This window comes from Hyperolius riggenbachi, chromosome 1 (assembly GCF_040937935.1).
Source record: "Hyperolius riggenbachi isolate aHypRig1 chromosome 1, aHypRig1.pri, whole genome shotgun sequence".
Taxonomy (NCBI): domain Eukaryota; kingdom Metazoa; phylum Chordata; class Amphibia; order Anura; family Hyperoliidae; genus Hyperolius; species Hyperolius riggenbachi.
The window spans coordinates 631,904,957-631,932,046 of NC_090646.1; the positions used below are offsets into that span (position 1 = coordinate 631,904,957).

General features: G+C 46.5%; 1 protein-coding gene and 1 long non-coding RNA gene across 6 annotated transcripts in view; one reads left to right on the plus strand and one right to left on the minus strand.

Moving 5' to 3' along the window:
• The window catches only part of ADAMTS12 (ADAM metallopeptidase with thrombospondin type 1 motif 12), a 244,707-nt gene that overhangs the window by 205,356 nt on the left and 12,261 nt on the right, over positions 1 to 27,090 (minus strand). For 4 of the 5 annotated variants that reach the window (XR_011023643.1, XM_068251244.1, XM_068251243.1 and 1 more), the window contains exons 2-3: positions 25,438 to 25,521; positions 24,936 to 25,060 (exon numbers count right to left, since the gene is read on the minus strand). Coding sequence is in view for 3 of the 5 variants with exons in the window: in XM_068251244.1 (XP_068107345.1) it covers positions 24,936 to 25,060; positions 25,438 to 25,521 (209 nt within the window). In the remaining 2 variants the exon portion in view is untranslated. Of the gene's footprint in view, positions 1 to 15,929; positions 15,999 to 24,935; positions 25,061 to 25,437; positions 25,522 to 27,090 lie in introns of those variants that run through there. The other variant, XM_068251246.1, reaches the window with a different exon arrangement.
• On the plus strand, positions 16,110 to 25,848 carry LOC137529703 (uncharacterized). Its single transcript, XR_011023644.1, has 2 exons — positions 16,110 to 16,188; positions 25,453 to 25,848. It is a non-coding gene; the product is annotated as an uncharacterized lncRNA (long non-coding RNA).

The window sequence follows — 27,090 nt, forward strand, 5'->3', positions numbered from 1 at the left end:
GGCCCCCCTATGGGGTCGCAGGCATAAGGGGGGAGCATGCCCCGATCGCGGGGGGGGGGGGGGGGGGGGGGCGGAAATTCCCCCCACCCCCTCCGCTAGCGCTCCCCCCCTCTGCCCGCTTCCCCATAACAAAAGTTTGTTGAAAGTTAATACTAGTACCGGTGGCTGGCTGCTGGCCTGGCAGTGGAGTGAGTGAGGAGGAGGAGTCCGCCTAGGAGAGTGACACGTTGAGGCCGGGCAACGGGCGGTTCAGCGGTAGTACCCTTGTGGTACTTCCGCCCTTTCTCTGACCTCACGTCCTCTACATTATGACGCATACGAGGGTACGCGTGACGCATACCCTCGTATGCGTCATAACGTAGAGGACGTGAGGTCAGAGAAAGGGCGGAAGTACCACAAGGGTACTACCGCTGAACCGCCCGCTGCCCGGCCTCAACGCGTCACTCTCCTAGGCGGACTCCTCCTCCTCACTCACTCCACTGCCAGGCCAGCAGCCAGCCACCGGTACTAGTATTAACTTTCAACAAACTTTTGTTATGGGGAAGCGGGCAGAGGGGGGAGCGCTAGCGGAGGGGGTGGGGGAAATTTCCGACCCCCCCTCCCCCGCGATCGGGGCATGCTCCCACCTTATGCCTGCGACCCCATAGGGGGGCCGTATTGCGGCATGTTCGGGCGAACAGGGCCCTGTTTGGCGGGCATTGAATAGTTCGGGCGAACCCGAACTAAAAAGGCCCGAACACCATCAGGTGTTCGGCCGAACTCGAACATCACCCGAACAGGGTGATGTTCTGTAGAACCCGAACAGTGGCGAACACTGTTCGCCCAACACTAATAGCAAGGCCCTCATACATGCTATTGCTACCAAAATTGCTACATATGTTAAGGAGAATAGTGGATACATGTATAAAAAGACCTTGTAGTTTTTGAGAAAATCGATTTTAAAAATGCAAAGGAAAAATTGGTTTTTAAACTGTCATTTTTCTGAGTTTAAAAAAAACATTTTTTCTTTGCATTTTTAAAATCGATTTTCTAAAAAACTACAAGATCTTTTTAAAAACTCTTTTTTTTTTTCATTGCATGTACCCCCTATTCCCCTTAACATATGAAGCAATTTTGGTAGCAATAGCCTGTATGGGGTCTTTTCTATTCACTGCCAAAGTCGGAATAAAATTACTCAAAAATTACGTGAAATTGTATGCAAAATTACGAATGTCTATACGAAATCAATCAAATTTATAAATCGTAATTGCGTATAGGCGTAATTGCAAAAATTCACGCGAAAGTGTGCGCAATCGTAATTAGCTGATTACAATCATCACTAATTCTAACTTCTCTAAACAACTACCTGGAGGTCTGGGGAGTAGAGATGGCCCAAACGGTTTGCAATCGAACGCAAACACGCAGACTTCGATGGTTCGCGTTCGCGGTGAACTGCGAACTATATGCGATTTTGACCCTCCCCTTATATTACATCATTAGGCTCAACTTTGACCCTCTACATCACAGTCAGCAGACACATGGTAGCCAATCAGGCTACACTCCCTCCTGGAGCCCCCCCCCCTTCCCCTCTTTATAAAAGGCAGGCAGCGTCGGCCATTTCCCTCACTCGTGTGGCTGCAGTAATTAGAGAAGGGAAAGTTGCTGCAGAGACATAGGGAAAGTTTAGTAAGGCTCTTGTTAGGCTTGTTAGCTTGCTCCTGCTGATACTTATTGCTAAAAAGCACCTCTCAACAGCTCTTTTGAGAGCTAATGTTGTTCTTGTGATCTATTTTTTTTGTGTGTGTCCCACTGACACTTACATATACAGCCCTATCAGACAGTGGCAGCTGGCCCTTGGCCCCTTGCTAATTCCTACTGTGCCACGGCCAGGCCCAGCACATTCAGTGCCTACCTTTTCAATGCATGTGTGTGACAGCTGCACATTTGTAATACCAATCACTGCATACCTGTTCATGTTTACTGCACCTGCGTGACAGAAGCATGCAGTGTTATATACCAGTCACTGCACCTGTTCACAGTACCTGTGTGTGTGACAGCTGCACATTTGCAATACCAGTCACTGCATACCTGTTCATGTTTACTGCACCTGCATGACAGCAGCACGCAGTGTTATATACCAGTCACTGCACCTGTTCACGGTACCTGTGTGTCTGACAGCTGCACGTTTGTAATACCAATCATTGCATACCTGTTCATGTTTACTGCACCTGCGTGACAGAAGCACACAGTGTTATAAACCAGTTACTGCACTTGTTCACGGTACCTGTGTGTGTGACAGCTGCACATTGTATTGATACCAGTCACTGCATACCTGTTCAGTGCACCTACATGACCGCATGCAGTGTTATATTATATATCAGTCATTGCATGTCTGCATGCCTGTTCACGGTACCTGTGTGTGTGACAGCTGCACATTTGTAATACTAGTCACTGCATACCTGTTTAGGGTACCTGTGTGTGTGTGACAGCTGCACATTTGTAATACCAGTCCCTGCATACCTGTTCACTGCACTTGTGTAACCGCACACTGCTTTATATACCAGTCCGTGCATACCTATTAACTGCACCTGTGACAGCTGCACATTGTATTGTAATACCATTCACTGCATACCTTTCACTGCACCTGTGTGACTGCACATTGTATTAGTCAAGTCAGTGCATACCTTTTACATCTTCCCCCCCAATATGGACAAAACAACAGGCAGAGGCAGACCCAGAGGCAGGCCACCCAGCAGATCTGTTCGAGGTTGTGCTGACGTGATTTCGTGCAGCCCTGGACCAAAGTACAGTGCTCAGAAAAAGGCACGTCCCATCAACTCCCAAGATTGTCAGGACGTGATTGACTATTTAACACAGAACAACTCATCTTCCGCAGCCACCAGCGCTACTACAAGTACCACATCCACTACATTTGACACTTCGCGGGAGTTATTTGGTGGGGAATTCACTGATTCACAGCCATTATTGTTACAACAAGATGAAGGCGCTAAGCAAGTTACACCACCTCATATTTCTGAGTTAGGTGACACTATGGACGTAAGGTGTGAGGAGGAAGATGATGAAGTACCTGCTGTTGGTGCAGTTTTGGAGGTGTCTGATACAAGCGAAGCTGGGGAGGATGATTATGATGATGATGATTATGATGATACGGATGTCACGTGGGTTCCCAATAGAGGAGATGAACAGGGGGACAGTTCAGAGGGGAAGCCAGAGAGGAGTAGGAGGAGATGAGTTTCTGAAAGAAGCAGGGTGAGATCGTTGTCAGAAACAGCTGGTGGCAGTGTCCGGCACCATGTATTGCCACCTATGGATAGCCAGCCAACATGCCCTTCAACGTCAGCTGCTGACGCCACCATAGTGTCATCATCCCAGGGCTCAGCGGTGTGGAAATTTTTTTGTATGTCTGCCTCAGATGAGAGCAATGCCATCTGTTCTCTTTGCCACCAAAAATTGTGCCGTAAAAAAGGCCAACACCCACGTAGGGACAACTGCCTTATGAAGGCACATTAAGAAAAGGCACAAACTGCAATGGGAAGACCACCTGAGGAAAAGCAGCACACAAAAGCAAAGCCACCCTCCTTCTCCTCTTCCTCCTTCAGGTGCATCATCTTCAGCCGCTCTCTCCCTTGCACCTTCACAATCACAGCCACCCTCCTCCACTCCACCTCTCACCTTGAGCGGGTTCCTGCTCCTCTGCCCACAGCAGCAGCCAGGTGTCCGTGAGGGAAATTTTTGAGCGGAAGAAGCCAATGTCTGCCAGTCACCCCCTTGCCTGGCGTCTGACAGCTGGCTTGGCGGAACTGTTAGCTCGCCAGTTGTTACCATACCAGCTGGTGGACTCTGAGGCCTTCCAAAAATTTGTGGCCATTGGGACACCACTGTGGAAGATACCAGGCCGCAATTATTTCTCAAAAAAGGCGATACGCAAACTGTACCATGAAGTTGAAAGGCAAGTGGTGTCATCTCTGGCACACAGCATTGGGTTAAGGGTCCATCTGACCACGGATGCCTAGTCTGCCAAGCACGGTCAGGGCAGGTACATTACTTACACAGCCCATTGGGTCAACCTGGTGACCGTTGGCAAGCAGGGAGTGTGGCTGTGCAGCAGACCTAGTTGTGACACCTCCACAGCTTGCAGGCAGGCCTGCTGCCACCCCCTCTCCTTCTCCTCCTACTCCTCCTGCTACATCCTCTTCGCTGTCATCCTCCTCCGTGGCAGTACAACTTTACTGGTGCTGCGATCTCGTCTCCAGCTACACAGCCCCAGCTCCCCAGGGCCTATGCGTCATGCCAGGTACGATGGTGTCACGCCATCTTAGACATGTCTTGCCTCAAAGCGGAGAGTCACACTGGAGCAGCTCTCCTAGCTGCTCTTAACAAACAGGCGGATCAGTGGCTGACCCTGCACCAACTGGAGATCGGCAACGTGGTGTGTGACAATGGCAGCAATCTCATTTCGGCTTTGAATTTGGGAAAGTTGACACATGTACCCTGCATGGCACATGTGTGGAATCTAATAATTCAGAGATTTGTGTGTAAGTACCCAGGCTTACAGGACGTCCTGAAGCAGTCTAGGAAGGTGTGTGGGCATTTCAGGCGGTCTTACACGGCCATGGCACGCTTGGCTGATATTCAGTGGAGCAACAACTTGCCGGTGAGGCCCTTGATTTGCGATAGCCCGACTTGCTGGAATTCAACGCTCCTGATGTTTAACCGCCTGCTACAACAGGAGAAAGCCGTCAACCAGTATCTCTACAACTACAGTGAAATGACATGCTCTAGGGAGATGGGGAATGGGGATGTTCTGGTCGAAGTACTGGACACTCTTGCGAAATGCCTGCAGGCTCATGTGGCCGTTTGAGGAAGTGACAAACATGGTGAGTCACAGTGAAGGCGCCATTAGCGACTTGATCCCATATGCTTTCTTCCTGAAGCGTGCCGTGCGTAGAGTGGTGGATCAAGCTGTGGAGGAGCGTGAACAGGAACAGTTACAGGAACAGCAGGAAGAGTTGTGGGATCAATTCTCAGCAGAACCAGATGTTTCCTCAACTCCTGTGGCAACACAGAGGGGTGAGGAGGAGGAGGAGGAGGAAGTGTCATGTGGGGAAGAGGAGTCAGATGATGAGGATGGCGGTTTTTTTTTTTGAGGAGGAGGCATAAGAACAACCGCAGCAGGCGTTGCAGGGGGCTTGTGCTGCTCAACTTTCCCGTGGTATTCTTCGTGACTGGGGGGAGGAGAAGAACTTACCTGACATCACTGAGGAAGAGCAAGAGGAGATGGATAGTACGTCTGCATCCAAATTTGTGCAGATGGTGGCTTTCATGCTGTCCAGCCTGTTGAGGGACCCCCATATAAAAAAACTCAAGGGGAATGAGCTGTACTGGATGGCCACGCTACTAGACCCTCGGTATAGGCACAAACTGGCAGAGATGTTACCAACTCACCAGAAGGCAGAAAGGATGCAGCACTTGCAGAACAAGCTGGCAACTATGCTTTACAGTGTGTTTAAGGGTGATGTCACAGCACAACGCAATAAAGGTACCACTGCCAGTAATCCTTCTCCCATGTCCACGCAGGCAAGGACAGGACGCTCCAGCGATCTCATGGTGATGTCGGACATGCGGACATTCTTTAGTCCAACGCCTTGCCTTAGCCCTTCCAGATCCACCCTACACCAATGCCTAGATCGGCAGGTAGCCGACTACCTGGCCTTAAGTGTGGCTGTAGACAACATGAGCAGCGATGAACCCCTGAACTACTGGGTGCACAGGCTTGACCTGTGGCCAGAGCTGTCAGAATTTGTCATCCAACTTCTGTCTTGCCCTGCCGCAAGCGACCTGGAGGTCTGGGGAGAGTGAAGGTAGAGGACAGTGATACTGTACTATCACATATATGGCAATTTATTTGATTTTAGTTAGTTTTTTTTAATATTGTTCTACTTTTCTTTTTTATTTGTAGCACAGCAAGTTTCATGACCATGATCATTGTTTCAATGTTAGCATCAGCTGTTCTCTTCTTTGTTGCAAATGGTTGATGTGTAGACTGATTAAGTGCATTGTTATTTTTACATAAAGTGGCAGAATTTGTAAAGACATGTGATCTTGTAACACGCTGTTTTTCTATCTTGCCACAATAAAAACATAGAAGCTATTTTCTATAATTCAGCTTCAAGTGAGCAACTGTGGTTTCCTCATTCCTGAATATGCAAATCATCTCGCAATGCCCCTGAATGCAAGGCTGCACATCCAGAAGTGCTGGTGCATAGCAAGCATATAGCTTACCCTGTTTGCTGCTGTATAAGACCCACCTAGGTTTAGAGGGAAAAAATCAGGAGGAAAAAAAAAATATATACTAAACCTGGTGTGTCCATATTCCAGGAGCGTCTTGTACTTGTTCTCCACCAAATGGTGTCCTCCTGTCTCCCCTTCTGTCCCCAGTGTGTCCTCTTCTGTCCTCAGTGTATTCCCTTCTGTCCCCAGGTGCCCCTTTCTGTCCTCAGTGTACCCCCTTCTGTCCCCTTCTGTCCTTCCTTCTGTCCCCTGTGTGTCCCCTTCTGTCCTTCCTTCTATCCCCTGTGTGTACCCTTCTGTCCCCTGTGTGTCTCCTTTTGTCCCAACTTCTGTCCCCCAGTGTACCTGCTCTGTCTCCATGTGTCTGCTCTGTCTACTCCCTCCCCCTCCATTTGTCTGCTCCCCTGTGTCCCCACCCCCTCCCCCTGCTGTCTCCTGCTCCTCCAGTGAGTAGAAGTGTATAGTGGCAGTGTCTTACCTAATCCATGGTGCCCGTGGGGGTCACAGACCTCTTCCCTTCCACACGGTTCCCCCTTGAGAACAGCTTGTGCTGATCACATCATCAGCACAAGCCGTTACTAGGGTGAGCTGCATGGGGCAGGAGAGGTCTGTGATCCCTGCAGGCGCCATGGATTAGGTAAGCCAGCTGCCACTACACTTACACGGGGAAGCAGGAGACGCGGGGGAGGGAGCGGAGGCATGGGGGTAGACAGAAGCGAGGCGGCTATGCAGGGAATCCCCAACGTTGCAGCAGGTCAGCAGTTCATATCGGCGGGCGTACATTCGCCGCATAAAACAAAGGGACTTTTTGTCCCCATTTTTGGGGACAAACAGTGTGTCTTATATGGCAGAAAATACGTATACCTTTTACAGAGCAGTATAAAGGTAACATTTAGCCATCTGCTTGCTAATCTAACAGGCTGTACCTGGAGTTTAACTTCATCAACAACAGAAGGGCTCAGTGACATTTCAATATAGGCTTGTCAAGGGATGCAGGCATGTTTACTTAAGTGAGTACACAAGGATGTCGGGCATTTATACTTTAAAGCATTATATGGTATGTTGATTACAATCAGCACCTAAGTAACGTTTCCTGCCTTTGTTGGTGGAATTGATGAAAATAAACCTGCTACAGCTTGCTTAATGATTAAACTAATCAAAAAGAGTGGTAAAAGTACAATTTCTCTAATTAGTAATCCCCCCTGGTCGATAGATGTGGCTCGCCTAGAACTGTACCTCTACAGCAGATGGACAAACAGTATAGATTTATTGAGTCATAGTAAATGGGACCCTTCCCTCCCCCTAAACTTACTGTCGCTGTAAATCAGGATAATGAAAATAAAGAAAGCGAAGGTCACTCACACCAGCCTATTAGTAATGCTTTAGAACAAGTCTTGTTTAGCCGTCATAACCACTTGCTGAGGAACTCCGGCCAGACTCTTTCATTTCCATGAACCGTATTTTTATGCATCTATGAAACACTTTTTCTCCCCCAAAAATGGGGAGAAAAACTCCCTGCGTTTTATATGCCGAATACAGGGAGTCTCCAACCTACGAATGCCTGTCGATATGTACTGCTGACCCGCCGCGACGTCGGGGACTCCCTGTATTGTTTCCCATGTGACCTCTTCTCTCCTGCATGGCTCCTCTAGTGCCGGCTTCTGCTGATGATGCGATCAGCAGAAGCCAACACTAGGGGAGCAGTGCAGGAGAAACGAGGTCGTCGATCACCGCAGGAACCATGGAGCCAAGCTGCCGACACTGCTAATTATACACAGGGAGACACGGGAGACACATGGGAGGGGGTTGGGTGCATAGATACAGGGGGAGATGGAGACATGTGGGGGAAACACTGGGGACAGAAGGGTAAACACTGGAGACAGAAGGGGACACATGGGATGCACATTTGGGACACAGGAGTACACAATAGTTGGGGAAGAACATCTACAAGACGTTCCTGAAACATGCATGCACCAGGTTTAGTATTTTTTTTCCCCTGGTTTTTGCCCTCTAAACCTATTTGCGTCTTATATTCCGGAGCATCTTATACGCTGAAAAATATGGTACTTCTCACTCCACAAAAATAATCTTTCAAATATGACTGAAACCACAAAAGCCCAGATTCACAAAAGTCAAGGTCCTGTGCAAAAGTGATGTTCTGGGAAATTCAATATTTACAGTTTCTGCTGAACATACATATTGGTCCATTTATGTTCCTATAATTAAATTTCCTGTTCTCCTCTGTTTAATGTTGTGCCTGACAATAAACATAAGCGAAGGATTAGTCATAACTGGGCATAAATTGTCTCAGTTGGTATTAATGAATGATTCATGCTAGCTTTCAGCTGTCCCGATTGTATGAATTAAGGAATATGGGTGTCCATACATTGCAGGCCGATCGATCTTCCAATATGATCATTCAGAGGCAGGCCCTTTTCTAGGGGCCGTGCGGCAGCCCTGAGCGCAGAGGGAGGGGGGGCGCTGTAATGGAGGGGGGAGCCGCAGCCGCGGGGAGGGAAGCCCGACCTCTCCCTCTCTTCCTCTCCCCAGGCCGCCCTCTGTGCTCCCCCCTCCGACTGCAGAGTAATTAGCGCAGGGAAGCGCTGTATACAGCTGCTCACCTCCCCGGTTCCAATCGCCGCTGGTCTTCTCCTCTCTGCATAGACGCTATTACACATGCTGCAGCGTGTATCAGCGTCTATGCAGAGAGGAGGAGACCGGCGGCGAGTGAATGGCGATTGGAACCAGGGAGGGGAGTAGCTGTATACAGCGAATCCCTGCGCTAATTACTCTGCAGTCGGAGGGGGGAGCACGGAGGGAGGCCTGGGGAGTGGAAGGGAGGGAGAGGTCGGGCAGCTCTCCCCGCGGCTGCGGCTCCCCCCTCCATTATGAGGGGGGGAACCTACCTAACCTATACTGGGGGAAACTACCTATCTAAACTATACTGGGCGGCACCTACCTATATAACCTATACTGGGGGAACCTACCTACCTATACTGGGGGAACCTACCTACCTAACCCATACTGGGGGAACCTACCTACCTAACCCATACTGGGGGAACCTACCTACCTACCTAGCCTATACTGGGGGAAGCTACCTATCTAAACGATACACTTGGGGACACCTACCTATATAACCTATACTAGGGGGAACCTACCTATCTAACCTATACTGGGGGAACCTACCTATCCAACCCATACTGGGGGAACCTACCTATCTGATGTATACTGGGGGAAGTTACCTATCTAAACCATACTGGGGCACCTACCTATCTAACCTATACTGCGGGCACCTACCTAGCTAACCTATACTGTGGGCACTGACATAGCTAACCTATACTGGGGGCGCCTACCTAGTAAGCCTATATTGCGGGCACCTACCTAGCTAACCTATACTGGTGGCAACTATACTGGCTACCTATATTGAAGGCACCTACCTAACTAACCTATACTGGGGGCACCTACCTATCTAACCTATGCTGGGGGCAACTATTCTGGCTACCAATATTAGAGGCACCCACTTAGCTAACCTGTACTGGGGGCAGCTACTTAACGAAACTATACTGGGGTCACCTAAATATAGTCGTTGAAGGGCGCTGCTACAATTGAAAGGTGTGTTATTTCAGCTGCCTATTCCTCAAGGTGTGGGGTACCCCCCAACCCCCACCAATATGAAGGACACACAAATTAATTTAACATTTGTTAAATAGAAAACTTATTTCCATACCTTATCTGAGAAGTTTCAACCAGACTACCATATATAATCACTGCTTCTATCCATAACATTCCTCCTCCTAATATCACGGGAATACAGGTGCTCCATTCATCAGGTGGCTCCCATTCATTCTTATCTCAGGTAGTAGTAGGTATGGTAGTCTGGTTGAAATTTCTCAGATAAGGTATGGAAATAAGTTTTCTATTTAATATCTAATATATGGAGCAGGGGTCTCAAACTCGCGGCCCGCGGGCCATTTGCGGCCCTCGATACAATATTTTGTGGCCCTTGCCGGCAAAAGCTTCCTTATAGTTCGCTTCAGTGCTCCCAAGTAATCCGCCGCATCCCTGCCGTTAAACGAGGGCTGCAGAGCCCCCAAATCGCCCGGGGGGCAATCCGCCGGCATTTCCTGAAAGGGGCAGAGCTTTCAGCTTCAGCTCTGCCCCTCCTGACGTCAATCGCCGCACGGATCGCCGCCTCTCCCCGCCCGTCTCTGTGAAGGAAGCGTGAGAGGGGCGGGCAGAGTGAAATTCCTTATGCAGCCCAGCCTCATCCTGACTTTGCCTCCTGCGGCCCCACAGGTAAATTGAGTTTGAGACCCCTGATATAGAGAGAAGGTGGATTCAATATGAATAAGGAAAGAATGCTCTTTATGCAAAGGATGGAGAACACCATAAAGCTACATTTAATAAAGAAGAGAGCAGTTCCCCTTCAAGGAGAGGTGGTACTTTGTGGACTGAACTGATATAAAAGACAGGAAGCAATGGCTGACGGGTGATTCTTTGATCCTGATGAAGATGGCCGTTAGCCATTGAAACATGTTGATCTAGAGGGGATCCTGACGTTGAAACAGTTGCTCTCACCAACTTGTATACATTGCGCAACTTACAGCACGTCCGCACAGGCCTGTATAGCGGCAGCTGAGTTGGAGCACAGTGGTGGAACGCAGGAACCTAGTGAGGAAGTGACGTCACTACCAGTCAGCCACCCGCCGGGAGGATACGTACTCTAGACGGAAGAAGCCAGCACTGGACGGCTGGACCTTCGGAGCTGAGCGCTACAAGGAGACGCAGTTTGGACGTACTAACAACGGAGACCATACACGGAATAGCTGTTTACAGCAGAATATGCGTAGCTAATCGGGAACTGCAAAAACTGTGAGTGGAATAATCTCAGGAACATTGCTGCATGTACTTTGCAAGCGGATACTGCAGTGGGGAGACACTTTAGGACGCATAAAACTGTCCGGTATCAGGTAGCTATATACAGAAGGGAATCAGGTGGCTCCATTTTGCGAGTGGGATGAGAGGAATGAATGCCATGTGTGATTATTGATACAGCACCTCTCAGTTGCTAATTATCCCGGGTGTACTGTATTGTTGTGGGTAGGATTAGAAAATCACAGGGGGTCTTTATGTAGTGAGAACATTGTTCAAGCATATTCCACTTCATATTGGACGAATATTAGCATATGATTTGCTTAACTAACTGTTTAGTACATGATTCTTTCTGTGAGTGTGAAGAAATATGGACATGCGCATGTACATATACGTGGATGTGCAAATTTTAGTTTATATCTATGCGTGCACGCAGTCATATACAAGTATTTTTTTATTGTGCTTTTATATATGGAATAAACATTTTTTATAGATTGAAATATTAGTTGAGTATACTACTTACAGGTGGAAAATATACAATCCTGGTCAGACACAGAAATTTCACAAAATCTACAGAAAAAATAGCGCCATCCTCTGTTAAATTAATTTATACTGGGGTCACCTACCTACCTAACCTATGCTGGGGGCAACTATCCTGGCTACCTGTATTAGAGGCACCCACCTAGCTAACCTATACTGGGGCACCTACCTATCTAACCTATACCAGGGGCAACTGCCTATCTAACCCATTATAGCTATAATGGGGGCAACTATACTGGATACCTATACTGGAGGCACCTACCTGGCTATCCTATACTGGGGGCAATTATACTGGGGCACCTATGCCTGGCTACCTATACTGGGGGGACCTATAGCAGGCTACCTATACTGGGGGGACCTATACCTGGCTAACCTTTACTGTGGGCACCTATACCTGGCTCCACGGCGGGGGTGGGGGGGGGGCAATTTTTACGCTGTCACCCTGGGTGCATTTTAGCCTAGAAACTGCCCTGTTCAGAGGAGAATTGGTGCTGCAACTTGGCTGCCTTGGTCAGGAGGATCGATCGGGAATTCTGGAAAATCTGGTGCGCTGTGGCAACGGCATTTGATTTTTCGGATGACCAACAAACTCACGGTCGGTGTCTCCCCAAGTGTACTGTATATTCTGGAGTACTACTTTGTAACCCAGGATAATCTTCTCAAAAGTCGGATCATCAGGGTGCTCTGCATGGCTGATTTTGGGGTGAAACCCCTCCTACAGTTTGATGTCAGGACCATGGTGCTGACATCAGGCTGTGGGAGCCTTGTTGCATTGTGGGAAATAACAGCTGTTTCCAACTGCCAAAAATGCAAGCAGCATCTCCTTCCAGTGACATCACCTGCCACATGTCACCATGTGATAAATGTCAGAATGGAAGTCAGGGAGAGGAAAGATTTTACAATGGGCAAACACTGACCAAATCAATTATACATAATTTTTGTGAAAAATTAAGCACTTTTTTATTACATTATTTTCACTGGAGTTCCTCTTTAAGACCTACCTGAAACATGGGTTGTTAACTGACAAAGTTAAGGTGTACTGTGTTTTTGTTACATGAGATAAACATTGTTCAGCTCAGATTATTTGTTCTTATTGATCATAGTAAGCAAATTAAGAAAAACATTGTATACGGTCCTTTTAAGCACTATCACCCCCAGCACAGGGGATGGTAACGAATAAGATTTACTGTGCTATAGTGTTTGTGGGGTCCCTGTCCTGGCCACATAGTGATGAAAACCCCCACATTTAGCTCATTTGTAACCTTAGAATTAGGGTTACAAATCCAGAGAGGTGACATAGTTTATGATCTTTATTTTCAACATCTTAAAAGTTTATATTAATCGTCACTAGAGGGTTCTCTGGAAAATGTTAGTGTTTTTTAAATAAATATATCCATTTGTAACTTAATTTTTCGCTGGGGTCATGAGGCAATGCAGGGTCATGTTCCTTTACGTCCCTGGACTATACGTTTATTACATTTTTATTAAACTGATAATGTACTAATTATGTACTAAACTAATAATTTACCCCTTAATTTTGTGTCATTCCTATTGGATAGATCGGCAACAGACCCTATGCCCAGTATTTTTTATTTTGGAACTGACCATAATCGAGGCATTGGGACCCTTAGGTACTACTAACCTTAGGGGGTGGGTCTTTCACCAGTTCATCCCCAAGGATTTTTACCCTAACGGACCAGAGCAATTTTCACCTGTCAGTGCTCCTCCCTTTTATTCCCTAATAACTTTATTACTACTTATCACAAGAAAATGATCGATACCTCGTTTTTTTTCGCCACCAATTAGGCTTTCTGTGGGTAGTACTTTTTGCTAAGAATTTTTTTATTCTATCCATTTTAATGGGAAAAATAAGAAAATAATGGAAAATGTCATTATTTCTCAGTTTTCTGCCATTATAGTTTTAAAATTAAACATTCTCCTGTGGATAAAACTGACACATTTTATTTACCCAGTTGTCCCGATTATGAAACCATTTAAATTATGTCCCTATCACAATGTATGGCGACATTATATTATTTTGGAATATAGGTGTTATTTTTCTGTTTTGTTTTTTTTGTCCGGTCCGTAATTACAAGCCCCTATGTAGTAAAGTAAAAGTAATTTTCCCTCATACAATATAGATTAAAAAAGCTTAGTCCCTAACCTTAAGGCAACTATTTATGTATTTTTTTAAAGGATACCCGAACTGACATGTGACATGATGAGATAGACTGATAAGAAATTCCAACTATAAAGCACTTTCCTAGCAGAAAATGGCTTCTGAGAGCAAAAAAAAGAGGTAAAAAAGGGGAATTTCTTATCAGTGAGGGTCACACTGTAGTCACTTCCTGTCTGAGTCAAGGCTGAGTCAGCCACTTGCATACCTGATATTTAACTCTTTCAGGCAGAGAAAGAAAAAAAGGAACACAGCATAGTTATTCTACACTAACATCACAAACTGCGCCTGCCCTGTATAGAACTAGCCAATATTGATCACAACACTATCGCTATCACAAGTCCCATAAGAGTCAATTCCAAAATGATAAGAGACAGCGCTCCTCTTCAAACTTTCCTTAGATCAGCGTGCAGAAAATGCATTGGCATTGTGATATGGTGGTCAACCGTTCCACAGGATATTCTCCAAGGCAAAGTTTGCAGGAAACCAGTGGATCTAAGGCCAGGTCCCACGTAGGCCTGTATCGTGCTGTAGTCATGGCAAATCAGTCAGCAGCCTATGACATCCAGCCCCACAGCCCGAGCAGCTTGATGTAGTCTGGGAGCCGCGCATGCGTAGTGCGGGGTGATGCTGGGATAAACGCTGCTGGAAGCTCCTGATGCTACTGAGCAGCATAGTTATTTGTGTGCTAGGCACTGTACATACACATGTCTATCTCATCATGTCACATGTCACTTTGGGTATCCTTTAAACTTTTTTTGGTGTGGGGGGGGGGGGGTTGGAAGTGTAAGTTATTAATTTTATTAATATTGTGTACATTATGTATGTACTGTATGTGTAACTTTACTTTTTGGCCACAAGATGGCGCTAGTGAACACTCTTCCATTATAGGAAGTGTTCACTTTTTTTCCCTTACATTTAACTAAACTGTGACCGTCTACTGTTTTATGAATGGATGTGGCCGCTGATCACGGTCACGTCCATTCATTCCAGGCATTGCGATTGGTTAGAGGACCGATCGGTCCTCTTCCCCAATCGCTGAACACGGAATCCAGATGGAAACGGCGGCGCGAGCGGCGCACACACATGCAAAGCGGCGGCAGGTACGAGCAACGTATTAAAACGTCATGTTAACAGGCTCAAGCATGACGTTTTAATACGATACATTGTCATTAAGTTGTTTAAGGTCATCTGCTCACCAGTTACTGCCCGGCATACTCTGGTTCCCAGATGTGTCACTGTTCCTGAAGGAACTTCTCAGTTGGAAGGTCACTGAGTGACATGGCAGGTGGGTGACAGGCAGTTTTTCTGCGTACATGTGACCGCCCGGTCAGTTGGGCGCAGTAAGAGCCGAATGATGGCTCACCCTGCTGCTGCTGCTAAAATACCAGGCGGTGTTAATTCCTTCATTGGCTTCTGACCCCATGATCACTGTGAGCCATTCTCACTCACATTGGCTCACATTGATCACAGAGTCAGGGGCCAATGAGCAGCTCACAGAGCTCTGCCGTCATAGCAACAGCAGAAAGAGAGGCCTGCAGCATCGGGTGACCAAAAACGTATGCGGGACAGCACTCAATGAAGCAGGGAACAAAAGCGTGCAACGGACACACCCATGTAGCACCTGGATAAGTAATCCAACTTCTCCGAAGCAATCCGGGCCAGCTCTTTTACAAATTGCTTTATTTAGTCTTCAAAGGTAAAAACATACAAGCTGCATAGTGGTCATTTTGCAGCTTGTATGTTTTTACCTTTGAAGACTAAATAAAGCAATTTGTAAAAAAGTTGTGGCGGATTACTTTGGAGAAGCTGCAGCAACGGGTGAGCGGCGTGAAAAGTGAGAGCAGTGGCTCTGTGCGGCGAGACCTCAGTAAGCCCCGTTTTTTCGTACCATCAGTTTCTGGTCCTTAAAGAGGAACTGTTGCGAAAATCTTAAACTTTAAAACACATACAAATAAGAAGTACATTTCTTCCTCAGTAAAATGAGCCATAAATGACTTCTCTCCTATGTTGCTGTTACTTACAGTAGGTAGTAGAAATCTGACATTACCTGCAGGTTTTGGGCTAGTCCATCTCTTCATTGGGGATTCTCAGCATGGCCTTTATTCTTTATAAAGACATTCCCTGAAAATGATTAATACAAAGATGCTGGCCAGCCTCCCTGCTCACCGTACACCTTTGTGGCAGTTGGACAGAGCAACTGCCATTCACTAAGTGCTTTTAAAAATAAAGAAAACCCTGAGAAACCCCCTATGAGAAGAAGGACTAGTCCAAAACCTGTCGGTAATGTCAGATTTCTACTACTTACTGTAAGTGACAACAACACAGGAGAAAAGTAATGTATGGATCATTTTACTCTGGAAGAAGTGTACTTCTAAATTTTAAGATTTTCGTGACAGTTCCTTTTTAAGGGGCCAAAGACTGCTGCATGCAAGTGGTTAAAGAGGAACTGTAGGGAAAATAACGTAATGGATAACATTTCTTATTTTTTTTAAATATTAATTTATAAATAATTTAGTCAGTGTTTGCCCCATTGTAAAATCTTCCCTCTCCCTGATTTACATTCTGAAATTTATCACAGGTGGTGACATATTTTGTCCTGTCAGGTAAAGCTGTGTGGAATGTTTGTTTATTGGGAGTTCCGAAGATAGTACAAAATATACCTGGTCTGCCAGAATGCCCGGGGGGGGGGGGGGGGGGGGGGAATTCTGCATAGCATAGCTAGGTTGATCATCACTAAGAAGGCGGCGTAACATACCAATATAAAGCAATATATAGATATAAAAAGCATTTTATAGTTATTTGGGATGAAAAAAGACATGCGTCCATCCATTCAACCATAGAATAAAGTACAACACCAGCCTGCTCCCTCACATATCCCTGCTGATCCAGAGGAAGGCGAAAACCCCCACAAGGCATGGTCCAATTAGCCCCAAAAGGGAAAAAAATCCTCAAGATGGTGATCCAGAGATATCAGATAATATCAGATGGTGATCCAGGGATATCAGATAATATCCCTGGATCAACATGGCTGGCCATTACCTAGTAATTATAGCCATGGATGCTGAAAACATGAAAATTACTGTAGAAGTGGTTATTCTGAATAATCAACTTCATTCTGCTATTTATACAGTGCCTCTTTAAGGGGTTCTGTGGGGGAAGGGTGCTGAGGGTAAAAACAGAAACTTACCTGGGGCTTCTATCAGGCAGGGATCTGCCGTTCCCTGCCAGCGGCTCTGGTCTAGCGGGGCATGCCTTCCAACTGCGGCTGCGTAGCCCTGCTTGCATCATCGGAAGCATACTGCGCAGGTGCAGTACAAGAGACTTTCGTACTGTGCAGTAAGCTTCCGATGACGCGATCGGGAGCATGCATTATTCGGCTGGGTTAGACAAATAATTGCCCGGTGCTGGTGGCAGGGAACAGCAGACTGGAGGAGGACAGCGGGGGACATTACTGCTACAGATACTACTGATAAAAGCAGGTAAGTGTCTGTTTTTACCCTCAGCACAGAACCCCTATAAAATACATATAGGGTGCATTTCTCTATGTTTTCCTTCTGTGCTGTGCAAGAGTTCAGGTCCACTTTAACAATGGCAGTAACTGTACAAAAAGTCCAAGAAGTACTCATTAAAATGTAATGACCAGCTACAATAATCATCTTCACCTATGTACAAGAAAATGAAATGTGTGCAAAGTTGCATGAAGCAACGTGAGACACTCAAAGTCAAACCTCTTAATCTCGAAGTTAAACCCCTGACACCGGCTGTCTGGAAGGCATTAATTGTAGTTGTATCTGATTTCCTTCATCCTGGCAAAATGTTTCTGATTAGCGGACTAATGCTGATGATGCTCTTCAAAGAGTTCTCGAATTTGCTCTTCTTCAAGGCAATCCTCCCATTGTTTAATTACATTGATCTGAAGCCTTCAAAGTTCTAACTTTTTGGGAGAAACTTTTGATGTGTGTATAATGCTAATCATTAAAGTGACTTTATTCTGCAAAAGCTAAGAGGGCAATATAAGGTGAACATTTGGTAGACGGTAAGGGCCCTTTTCCACTAGCAGTCGCTAGCGTTCGCGCTGAACGCTAGCGATTGCTGAATCGCAATTTCGCCGTTTTCCCGACGTTTGCGGCCGCGATTTTGCCATGCTATGCACTGCATAGCAAAATCGCGGCAAAAGTCGCTCCGCGCCGCGATCGCGATCAAGTAAAAAACGAATCGCGGTAGTGGAAATGACCTACCGCGATTCCTATGTTAAAAAGCAAACCGTAGCGATTGTAAAATCGCTAGCGGTTTGCGTTTTTGCGATTCAGCTAGCGCAAACGCGCTAGTGGAAAAGGGCCCTAAGGGCTTCTTCACACTAAAGGGCGTTCTCGGCCTTTTTCCAAGCGCAGGTGATTTTCAAAATTGCCCTTAAAAGGCTTGTGCAATGATTCTCTATGAGAAGGTTCACATCAGTGCGTTTCGTCCGCTTTGCGCTCCACGATTTTGCTCTAATGGAAGGTATAGGAAGAGCGCTAAATGCTCAAAAATCACTTTATGCGGCGATTGCGTTCACATTTTTAAGAATAAATACATTGGGCTTGATTCACAAAGCCGTACTAACCTACTTAGCACCTTTGGGCATGATAAGCAGGGTGCTAAGTAGGTTAGCACCGTTTTGACACTAAGAAAGTGCGCAAAGGCACAGCGCGGTGCGCGCAAAACGTCGCACCGCGATGCAACTTATAGGTGCATCCGAGGTCGACAATAAAGCCGCACCCCATGCGACGTTATAGGTGCATCGGATGCGACGTTAAAGTCGCATTGCGGGGTGATGTTTCGCGCACACCGCGCTGTGCACGTGCAAAGTTTTGCGCGCAGGACTTTGCATGCACACGAGTTGATTTTATCACGTGAAGGGGGCCTTTTCACAAGCGTTCTAATAGTTAGCACTGCTTTGTGAATCAAGCCCATTGTATTTATTCTTTTCCGGGGCAAAGAGTTCACTTCCTGACTGACGTTAGGAAGTGACAAAACGGAATCGCTCGGCAAAAGCGCTTAGAAAAGTGATTTGCAGAAAATCGTAGCGCACAGAGGAGCAATGAAAGAGGGAAAAAAAACGTTCAAAAAATCAAAAATCGCTGCCGGCAGCGATTTCAATTTTAGATGTGAACATAGACTAAAAGAAAGTCTCACTTGCACCCCATTTCCCCACCACTCCCCCACTTCACTTTTCCCCTTATTCTTATATGTCTTTAAAGCGAATCTGAGACAAAGGGGGTTAAAGCGGACCCGAACTCAGAATGTCCTCCCTGCTCTAAAAGATACATAACTGCATAATAACCTTTAAACAAAAAAACATTTCTTTGTTACAGCTGATACAAATCCTAAAATAAATCTGCACTGTTTCTACTTCCTTATTCATGGAAGCAGACACAGTCCTTGATTCACTAACACGTGATAACTCAGTTATCACGTGTTAAGGCTTTGCACATGCAAACGTGCGTGCTAAGTAGTTTGCACGTGCAAAGTTTACGTTACGTGTCGCGCGCTAAGCGCGGCATGCCATTGAAATCAATGGTGTTTCTCCCTCTCAGTAGAAAGAGTTTGGTAATGAAATTATGATGAATGGTGCTTACATTAACATGTGCGGTACTGTAACGCGCATTGCATAATTAAATATATACAGTAATCATTCAAGATATACAGTACATTCAGCTCGCGTGATCTGCAGTGACTTTGCGTGCTAAATATCATTATCATGTGAAGTCACGGCAGATCCCAAAACTTTGCGTGTGAAGCGCTGGCACGCAAACCTTTATGCGCATGTTAGCACGTGCAAAGCAGCTTTTCACTGCCATGCTAAATGTTAGCACGGCTTTTTGAATCAAGCCCATATTGTCTACTTCCCGTGCTTTCAAATGGCCTTATCTGCCATCTCTGCCCAGAGCAGGGACAAGGTCCTCCAGCACCCAAGGCTGAGACACCAAAGGGCGCCCCTCCCACCCCAGCCGTCACACACCGATTGCTATTAGACTAAGAGGCACGCACCCCCCACCACACCACCAACAACAACACCTTAATCTCTAGTTATCTGGCTTGCAGTCACTGCTAGGTTTCCCCTCGTCTTATTTATCTTTCCTCCAAACACAAAAGGCAAATGATAGCTGAGTGAGCCCTGGAGCTGGAGCCTCTCTCGCCTCTGTCTCTGCCATAGGCCGTCATGTGACATGGGGGGAGATCAGATTACAACTTGTGATAAGACACAAATGAGGGGGAATTAAATGGAATAAACACTCTAAATACATACAGGGTGCATTTCTCTATGTATTTTTTCAGTCCTGTGCAAGAGTTCAGGTCCAATTTAAAGAATTCATATTTACTCCTGTTATCGGCCCCGGTTATCGGGGAGCGTTCTGCGCCTGCGCTGGTAGTACTGTACAGGCCCAGAACGCACTAGGCGACGTGATACGTAGAAGAGCCTGACTGATGCGACTTAGGGCGGATTACCAGGCTCGATAACAGGCAATTGGAGGCACCCAAAAAGACGGCGAGGGAGGCAACGGTGGTCATGGGGCTCGAGACAACCTGAGGTCAATATGAATTATTTTACGCCCTTTGCCTCTGTAAGTACTTTCCCCAGAATGTGTGAGATCGGTGTCAGGGCGAGGACCTACTAGGTTTTAGTGACTGCCGGCAATCGCCGGAGATTCCAAAAAACATTTTGGCAATGAGTTTCAATGATGGGGAACCCACTAGTTACTTAGGGCTAATCACAGGATTAGGACACGTAGCATTTTCGGCACATTTGTGCTCCAATGCAAATTATACAAAGCGCTGCAAAATAACTTTTAAATAATTTTTCAAAGCGATTTTGCAGTGATTTGGAGGGTGAACTTTTTTTTTTAAAATAAAGTTTGTTATACTTAGCGAGTTTCCCAATGCCTGGCTTGTGCCCATTGCTCCGCCCCCTAGCAGAAGAGGTCACAGGCGCTTTTCTGATTGGACCTAGATACGCACCTATGACCTCTTCTGCTAGAGGGCATTGCTAGGGGCGGAAGTTGGATATCAGTAACTATAATAAAGTTTATTTAAATAGAAAAAGAAAAGCAATCAATCACCTTTTTTTTTTGTTTCCGCTACATAATAACAGATGTTTAATCCGTACCTCATAAAGCCGGCAGTTCTTATAACATCGCTTCCAGCTCAGCTGAGGCATACAAAGAAATAAAAAAACTTGGCATAAAAACGCAAAGATTTTTTGGATTTCCGCCAAGAGCAAAAACGACTGGTTAGGATTTACAGCACAGAGAAAGTCTGTACATATGCCGTGATCAAGGTGAATCCCACAGGTGGAGCGACCTACTTTCACGCGCTCCTCCAAGCAAGGGCTGATTCCTCCGAGAAAGATAAAGAGAAGTCAGCTCAAGCTTTCGAAAATTAATTTTAAATTTTCCCTAAACTCTAAATGCTATTCTGAATAAGACATTCCAGAGAACGGCTCACTCTGGCATCGTTACAGAACATCTGTCTGTGCAGCTTGTGTGGGGAGAATTAATGGTCTTAGGAAAATAGTATTTGCTGTGTAATAATCCATCTGTACGCATCCTGGTCCTTCCTAAAGAGGAACTCCAGTAGAAAATAATCTAATAAAAAAGTGCTTCATTTTTGCAATAATTATGTATAAATGATTTAGTCAGTGTTTGCTTATTGTAAAAATGTTTCCTCTCCCTGATTTACATTCTGGCATTTATCATATGGTGACATTTTTACTGCTGACAGGTGAGGTCAGTGGAAGGAGGTGCTACCCATCTAAAAGAGGGGTTTGTTTCTCCTTCCTCCATTGTAAGAACTATGAGGGCTCTAACTGACCAATCAATTGTGGTTTCCCAGCCCTCTGCCCTGGTCTCATTGAAGTCTTTGGGGAAAGCGAGCTCCCTTCTTTTGTCAACATACTTTTCATACCGTTTTGTTTGTGGTGCTGTGATATATGTCACAGCACCATCTTCCCCCCCAACCCCCAACACCCCGTGTACCTCGCTCTGCTTAGCCTTCGTTGATGGACGGGGAGGAAGTGTCAGTTCTTCTTCCTCACTCCCTGTCCTTAGTTCCGCCCCATCCACTCACAGCCTATAGTTCCAGATAAGTGCTACAGTACAGAGTTTGCGAGGAGCTCAGAGCTGTACTGTGTGCAGGCTTGTGGTAATTGAGGTTGGGACGATAGTGTACTAATACAGCTATTGGTACACTGTCATTCTGACCTCAATTACCACAAGCCTGCACACAGTGCAGCTCCCCTCCGCATTGCGTACTTGTACGTGTGTATTTATTTAGACTAGCCGACCCGCGGCGTAGCATATGCCGCATAAGGGGGTAGCGGGCAGGAAGGTGGTATTGGGCACAGTGGCGGGGAGGGGGGTCGGACCCCCCCTCCCTCACCTGGGTCCCCCATGTTCGCTCCCCCTCCAGCTTAAGTTTGGGGCGGGGAGGGGGGTCGGACCCCCCTCCCTCACCTGGGTCCCCCATGTGCGCTCCCCCTCCAGCTTAAGTTTGCGGCGGGGAGTGGGGTCGGACCCCCCTCCTTCACCTGGGTCCCCCATGTTCGCTCCCACGCCATCTTAAGTTTGGGGCGGGGAGGGGGGTCGGACCCCCCTCCCTCACCTGGGTCCTCCATGTGCGCTCCCCCTCCAGCTTAATTTCACGGTGGGGAGGGGGGTAGGATGCCCCCCTCCCTCACCTGGGTCCCCCATGTACGCTCCCCCTCCAGCTTAGGTTTGCGGCGGGGAGTGGGGTCGGACCCCCCTCCCTCACCTGGGTCCCCCATGTTCGCTTCCCCGCCAGCTTAAGTTTGGGGCGGGGAGGGGGGTCGGACCCCCCTCCCTCACCTGGGTCCTCCATGTGCGCTCCCCCTCCAGCTTAATTTCACGGTGGGGAGGGGGGTCGGATGCCCTCTTCTATCACCTGGGTCCCCCATCTGCGCTCCCCCTCTACCTTAAGTTCAGCAGCAGATGCCGCTATTTGTAAGAGGAATCGGGCGGGGATGACTCACCTCCTCTGCGTTCCACTGTCGTCACTTCCTGCAATGCCGCCCACTGTACTGTAAATGGACGGCATTGCAGGAAGTGACGACAGTGGAACGCACGCTGGAACGCGGAAGAGGTGAGTCATCCCCGCCCAATGCTTCTTACTAATAGTGGCGGCTGCTGCTGAACTTAAGCTACAGACTAACCAGCAGGCTCATGGTGAACCAGAACTCATTGAAGTGTGTGAGGGGCTAGAATGATCCTAAAAGTCCCCTTACTAAGGTGTTATGGAATACAAAAGTTTGCTTTCTTAGAACAGAAAGAATTTGCGATAATTGGCGTGAGCTCCGAGCTGCTGGAATGCAGGGTTTAGCTTCTAAGGGCAACAATGGCTAATTTGCATATATTCAGCAGTGATGCACTGGGAGACATCTCAAGCTCACTCCAACCTGAATTATCGCAAATTATTTCTGTTCCAAGAAAGCAAACTTTTGTTTTCCATAGAGAGCGCAGATGGGGGACCCAGGTGAGGTCCTGCCCACTACCCCCTCCAGCTCGGCAGCAAATGTAGGACGGCCCCTTCTTCTTGCTTGGACCGGCCCTGGGGGCAGGGCGATACTTCTTCTTCTTGCTTGAAGGTTGAGGCACTTAGCCTATTATATATATAGATTTTACAGTATGTAGGCCACTGCTATCCAGGGAGTGGAGAAAAATAAAGGAAAAAACAGAAAATCCACCTGGAGGACACGGATTAGTTATTACTTTGAAAGTGGAAAACGCCATAGGAGAAAAAGGGTGTTTGTTTCAAGCAACCTATTCATCATTTGTTCGCAAATTGCCAAAGTTAATCCAGTGCTATCTGGTGCTGCCCTCCGCATTGTATTGTGGCCAAGCCATGTATTCGAAGCAGGGACCTCCCTTCATTTTGAAGCGCATGAGTGGTTTACAGCCATTTACGCATTGAAAATGCCATTTTCGATTTGGAGCACATTTTCACAAAAATAGCTTGTATTTTTTTTTCACATTTTTGCAAAAAAAAATCAATACTTAACTGTGATAATTCATGAAAAACGCAAAAGAAAAATATTTTTACCATGAAAATTTTAACAGCGAAAACACACAAAAAATCTATATTTTTACCGCAAAAAATTGCGAAAAGCGCAAAAATTACAACTTATTTTGATGCCATTTTTGCTCAAAAATCGAATTTAACATAATTTTTGAGAAAATAAATGCAAAAAAATTGGCATTTTCGCTCATCACTATTGCATAGCCTGAGTATCCAGTTATGCATATGCAGATATGTTGAGCAGCGTGCGCATCTCCCTTGCCCAGCCACGCCGCTTCGATAGCTTTACAGTGTCAGCCGCAGGCTCATGCGGCGGGGCTTATGCAGCGATTACCGCTGTCCTGTATTATTCCCAACTGGCTCGTGAATTTATTTTCCTGCTTTAGTAATGCTAGGGGATCAGGGCTGAAGCTAGCAGGGGCTGATGGTTGGCTGAGGATTCATAGTTTGTGAAAGGTAACGCAAGCAGGTATCTGGATGTGGGACATGCCAATATTTACACTATGTGAATGAGAGGTGGTCTGAACCTGAAGAACAGGTCTGTCAGAAAGAACCAGATAAAGGGGGCGCAAAATCTCACAACTCTGCACATTACATATGTAAATAAATACATACAGTAAATGACCACCGTGCCACAGAACCACAAATAAACAACACTAACACACAGGAGGAACTTACATACCACCAGGAGTGTAGCACCGGCTGGGCAATGTGAGCTAAATGACAGAGCAGCTGAAGAAGAAGACCAAACTGTAGGTTCCATGCTTTACTTAATGCAATCAATAGTGGATATGATTTTCCTAAAGAATTGCTACAGGCTAACGCTGCTGCATTTGTTACCCTCGGCTTATACACAAGTCAATCCTTGTTTCCAGGTCTTTAAGGTAAAAGTTGGGGGGTCGGCTTATACTCTGGCTGGCTTATACTCGAGTATATACGATATAACAATATGAGCAGTAGAATTTGTAATAAAAAAACCTACCTGGTTAGTAATACGGCCACATCATGGTGTGCAGGGTGGGAGTCGCTCTTTGGATTTATACTTTTTTGCCACTTGCAGAAACTTGCCAGCGTTTGGTCGGCATGGTGAACGATTTTCAGTCCTTCCTAAAAGACAAATGATAGTGTGAGTGTATGCAAACCACTTACCAAACACACAGGAGATACTCACTTCCCAAACAGGGAAGTGAGTATCTCCTGTGTGTTTGGTAAGTCTCAGAGCAGTTGGGGACAAGCTCCTGGGTGTGGCAGATCTAGGGCTTGGCTGCGCTCACATATGGTGTTGCATGCTGGTTCTGGGGCCCCGGGCAGTGAGAGTTCCTGGGGCCCCAGGCTGGCTTGTGCACCATTATTGTTTTTAGTGTATGCAAACCAATCAATCCATAACGCTTGTGCACACAGGCGTATGTGTTTAATATGTTTTTGCATCTTAACAGACATTTCATTTACTTTTGATTGTTTATTTGCTAATTTTACTAATTTACCTCTTCTTCTTCTAGTAGGATAACTCGGACCACTTTTATGTGAATTGCATTGCCGATACTTGGATCATGAAACAGTGCTGCCACCTGCGAGAAAAAACAGGGAAACACGTCACATCTATGGAGATGAGGAAGCATATGAATATATAAAATTAGAAACCAGCTTGGGATCCCCTCCTCCCCCCAAAAAAGCTGACATAAGTCAAAATAATGTGTGATATACAGAAGCTGCCATTGTTTGCATCATGGATTGCACTCTAGGCCCAGGGCAGTGAAGAAGAAGATGCATAATTTGCCCATATGACAATAGACCAAGAGATTGTTCAATCAGTAGATTTTCATCTGCAGCTATCTAGATGTCTACTCTAACCACATCATTTAGTGTTCCATCATAATATATCGCTAAATCACAAACTATCTGCATGGAGTTTGTATGTTCTCGCCGTGTCTCCGTGGGTTTCCCCAGGGCACTCAGTTGTCCTCCCACATCCCAAAAACAAACAGTTAAGTTAATTGACTTCCCCCGAAATTGGCCCTAGTGTTGGGCGAACATCTAGATGTTCGGGTTCGGGCCGAACAGGCCGAACATGGCCGCGATGTTCGGGTGTTCGACCCGAACTCCGAACATAATGGAAGTCAATGGGGACCCGAACTTTTGTGCTTTGTAAAGCCTCCTTACATGCTACATACCCCAAATTTACAGGGTATGTGCACCTTGGGAGTGGGTACAAGAGGAAAAAAATTTTTAGCAAAAAGAGCTTATAGTTTTTGAGAAAATCGACTTTAAAGTTTCAAAGGGAAAACTGTCTTTTAAATGCGGGAAATGTCTGTTTTCTTTGCACAGGTAACATGCTTTTTGTCGGCATGCAGTCATAAATGTAATACATATAAGAGGTTCCAGGAAAAGGGACCGGTAACGCTAACCCAGCAGCAGCACACGTGATGGAACAGGAGGAGGGTGGCGCAGGAGGAGAAGGCCACGCTTTGAGACACAACAACCCAGGCCTTGCATGAGGACAAGAAGCGTGCGGATAGCAATTTGCATTTTGTCGCCATGCAGTCATAAATGTAATACAGATGAGAGGTTCAATAAACAGGGACCGGAAACGCTAACCCATCATAGATGTTCATTGTTCATGTTACTTGGTTGGGGTCCGGGAGTGTTGCGTAGTCGTTTCCAATCTAGGATTGATTCATTTTAATTTGAGTCAGACTGTCTGCATTTTCTGTGGAGAGGCGGATACGCCGCCGATCTGTGACGATGCCTCCGGCAGCACTGAAACAGCGTTCCGACATAACGCTGGCTGCCGGGCAAGCCAGCACCTCTATTGCGTACATTGCCAGTTTGTGCCAGGTGTCTAGCTTCGATACCCAATAGTTGAAGGGTGCAGATGGATTGTTCAACACAGCTACGCCATCTGACATGTAGTCCTTGACCATCTTCTCCAGGCGATCGGTGTTGGAGGTGGATCTGCACGCTTGCTGTTCTGTGTGCTGCTGCATGGGTGTCAGAAAATTTTCCCACTCCAAGGACACTGCCGATACCATTCCCTTTTGGGCACTAGCTGCGGCTTGTGTTGTTTGCTGCCCTCCTGGTTGTCCTGGGTTTGCGGAAGTCAGTCTGTCGGCGTACAACTGGCTAGAGGAGGGGGAGGA